Genomic DNA, 3,758 nt, shown 5'->3' on the forward strand with positions numbered 1-3,758 from the left:
ACGTTTGCCCTTTCAGCCGTGGGGGCGTTATAATGTGACGGTCAATCCCACTATTCGTTGGTAAAAGAGTAGCCCAAGAGTTGACGGTGGGGGGTGATGACTAGCTGCCTTCCCTCTAGTCTTACACTGCTAAATTAGGGACGGCTAGCGCAGAAATCCCTCGTGTAACTTTGCGCGAAATTCATAACAAACAAACAAACTTATGCAGGTTCAGGAAAAGGTTGTGCGAAGATTTTGTTTGTTTGTCTTGAAGTTCTCGTAAAACTACTCGAGGGCTATGTGTGCTAACTGTCCCTAATTTTGAAATGGCAGACACTACCCACCGCCCACTCTTGGGCTACTCTTTAACAAAAAATAATGGAAGTGACTGTCATATTATAACGTTCCCACGGCTGAAAGAACGAGCATGTTCGGAGGACGGGATTCGAATCTATGACTCTCAGATTGCGAGTCGAGTGCCTTAACCTTATCAAAGACAAAGGGAGTCCTAATTTATCGGGCCCGGCATGGCCAGGTATTTAGGGAGCTTGGCTCGCAATCTGTGGGTCGCGGGTTAGAATCCCCGTCCCACCAAAACATGCTCACCCTTTCAACTGATATTCCCATTAAATGATAAGTCACTGGCCTTAATATTTGTTAAATCTAAATCTCCATTATATGATAAGTCAATGAACTTAATATTTATTTCATCTTTTAATTGTAGACCCCTACAAATGGACAAACAATAGTATTGGTGTTTTGTTTTCAAGATCAATCGGCCACATCATCTTCGCCACTATAATAGCATAAAAGTGATGATCTTAGGGTTACCATAGTTTTCGTATCACCAACTGTGAGAAAAGGAAAAATGTATAAAAAGGGTGTATTTTAGACGAATCGATTATTAATTCTCATAACCTGTATGTGGAATGTGCCCTCCGTCATGCCCCCTCCCCCACAGTGTACCCTCACGCGCTTTTCAACAGCTACGCCTAAACAACAGCACAGAACAACAAACTTAGGTCCAAAGTCCTAGACCAGTTTTGATCATTGTTCTGTGTTATTTTTATTGGAAGTTTTCCTGAATTTATGTAAGAGCTCCACCAGTTTTGATCATTGTTCTGTGTTATTCTTATTGGAAGTTTTTCCTGAATTTATGTAAGAGCTTCACCAGTCTTGATCATTGTTCTGTGTTATTCTTATTGGAAGTTTTCCTGAATTTGTTTAAGAGCTTCACCAGTCTTGATCATTGTTCTGTGCATTTTTATTGGAAGTTTTCCTGAATTTGTTTAAGAGCTTCACCAGTCTTGATCATTGTTCTGTGCTTTTTTTTATTGGAAGTTTTCCTGAATTATGTAAGAGCTTCACCAGTCTTGATCATTGTTCTGTGCTTTTTTTAATTGGAAGTTTTCCTGAATTTGTTTAAGAGCTTCACCAGTCTTGATCATTGTTCTGTGCTTTTTTTTATTGGAAGTTTTTCCTGAATTTGTTGAGAGCTCCAGAGCAAAAAAAGAAGAAAAAAAGATTATAAAACTACTACTTTGTTTATGTGAAAACTGCCTATTTTTGAAGAGACTGCGCGGTTCGCCTGAAAACTGGACGTACAGTAATCCTGTAAACAGTACAGTTTACAGAAACCTTGGTGAATTACTTGCAAGATATAAGCCGTAGCTGAAATTAATTAGACAAAGTACACCTTCCCAATATATACGAAAGGATTTCAAAAGTTTATTTTTGCATTTAAGGTTTTGAAACACATTTGTTCAAACTACTTATGCACAGTTTTGCTTGTTCGTCCAAGACTTCGTTGTTCAGATTGTCCTTAAGTAGATATCAGTAGGCTGGTCTGTTTGTTTTAAGCGAAGTTACATTGTGCTGTCTGCTGTGTCCACTGCAGGGAATCGAACCCTGGACTTTAGCGTTAAAAGTCCATAGACCGGGGTATTAGATATGAGTAACACAGACAAAAATTGATAAAAATGACGTCAGTATCACAGTTAAGCCTAGTAGTTGTTGCCAAGGTTTTCTTGCGCTTGACATAAAGCATGAGGGACTTCACACAAGGTTTTACATCAGTTCTTTATACCGAGATAATTTTATTTAAACATAGAATTAATCAGTATAATACAATACGTTCACTATACCGGTAGTAAACGGTCAATAATTTAAGGATTAAAGAACGTTTACTGGTGAATAAATAATTATTTTGTTTTCAGTGCTTGAATAAAAACACCAGATGTATCGGTTCAAACTTGTATCAGCTAACTAACATCATCTAAAAACATGCTCATCAGGAAGATAATACTAAAAACACCAGATGTATTGGTACAAACTTGTATCAGCTAACTAGCATCATCTAAACACCTGCTCATCAGAAAGATAACACTAAAAACACCAGATGTATTGGTGCAAACTTGTATCAGCTAACTAACATCATCTAAACATAGTGTTATCTTTCTGATGAGCAGGTGTTTAGATGATGTTAGTTAGCTGATACAAGTTTGAACCAATACATCCGGTGTTTTTAGTGTTATCTTTCTGATGAGCAGGGGTGTTTAGATGTTAGTTAATTATCACAAGTTTGCACCACTACATTAGGTGTTTTTTAAGGCTTACTCTGTACTAGTAAGAGGGACTTCTTTAAGACCGAATTCTGTACTAATATCACGAACATTTTTTAAGACTGTACTAAAACCAAGGATCTCTTTACAATTCTCAATATATTCTTATATGAACGACTTCGCGAATCAGTCTGTACTAATACAAAGGCCTTGTTTACGGCTCATCTTCATTACTTCTAACAAGAACTCGTAACGTTTCTTCACCTATATCACGTTTTGGTGATGGTCGTTAGAACAAATTTCACGACACAGCTTAGGCTTAGCGATCAATAGCTTTACACATACACATCCATTACTGGTGCTTAAGGCTTCCAATTGTTCTATCTGCACCTAAGAAACGACTCGGAACAACATAAACATGTTGGGAAAATTTATTAGCTTCCTGTCTTGTCTTTACAGCAAAATCATTAGCGAAGTAAAGGTACCTTAGCACATGCAGTGTTCGGCTCGCCCTTATAGTTCCTCGTGCCACTTACCTCACAATGCATGTCACACGTGCACGCACTTCCACACCAACATGTTGAGATCGCCAAAAGGAAATATCCCATTGATGTCCATTTCATGTTGACGTGCGTTTTAAGAGTTAATGACGACTTACGCAAAGTACCATTTCGTGACCCCTCACACGGATAAAGGGGGAGGGGGAGGTAAAACTGTATATTTGTATTAGATCAGTTCAGAAACAATATTTGTTCGCTCAAGAACTTGTTGTGTAATAGTTCAAACACAATCGGGTTTAGTTAACAAATACAAGTTTGAACCAGTACATCCGATGTGTTTAGTGTTATCTTCCAGACGAGCTGGTGTTTAGATGTTAGTTAACTATCACAAGTTTGCACCACTACATTAGGTGTTTTAAGTGTTATCTTCCAGATCATCTGGTGTTTAGATGTTAGTTAACTATCACAAGTTTGCACCACTACATTAGGTGTTTTTAGTGTTATCTTCCAGATCATCTATTCTGTATTAATACCATATAGGTCCTCTTTACGACTTATTCTGTATTAATACCAGATAGGTCCTCTTTACGATTTAATCTGTATTAATACCAGATAGGTCCTCTTTACGATTTAATCTGTATTAATACCAGATAGGTCCTATTTTCGACTTAGTCTGTACTAACAGAAAAGACCTCTTTACGATTCCATTTGTAGTAAC

General features: G+C 37.6%; 1 protein-coding gene across 1 annotated transcript in view; it reads right to left on the reverse strand.

Moving 5' to 3' along the window:
* Positions 1-3,163, reverse strand: part of LOC106476810 (ephrin type-B receptor 1-like) — a gene marked incomplete at its 3' end in the record, with an annotated part of 4,544 nt that extends 1,381 nt beyond the window's left edge. Inside the window, exon 1 of the mRNA XM_013937434.1 lies at positions 3,077-3,163. Coding sequence (XP_013792888.1) covers positions 3,077-3,163 — 87 coding nt within the window. The remainder of the gene's footprint in view (positions 1-3,076) is intronic.
* Between the last annotated feature and the right edge of the window lie 595 nt (positions 3,164-3,758).

The sequence above is a fragment of the Limulus polyphemus genome, unplaced genomic scaffold (genome assembly GCF_000517525.1).
Source record: "Limulus polyphemus unplaced genomic scaffold, Limulus_polyphemus-2.1.2 Scaffold11668, whole genome shotgun sequence".
Taxonomy (NCBI): domain Eukaryota; kingdom Metazoa; phylum Arthropoda; class Merostomata; order Xiphosura; family Limulidae; genus Limulus; species Limulus polyphemus.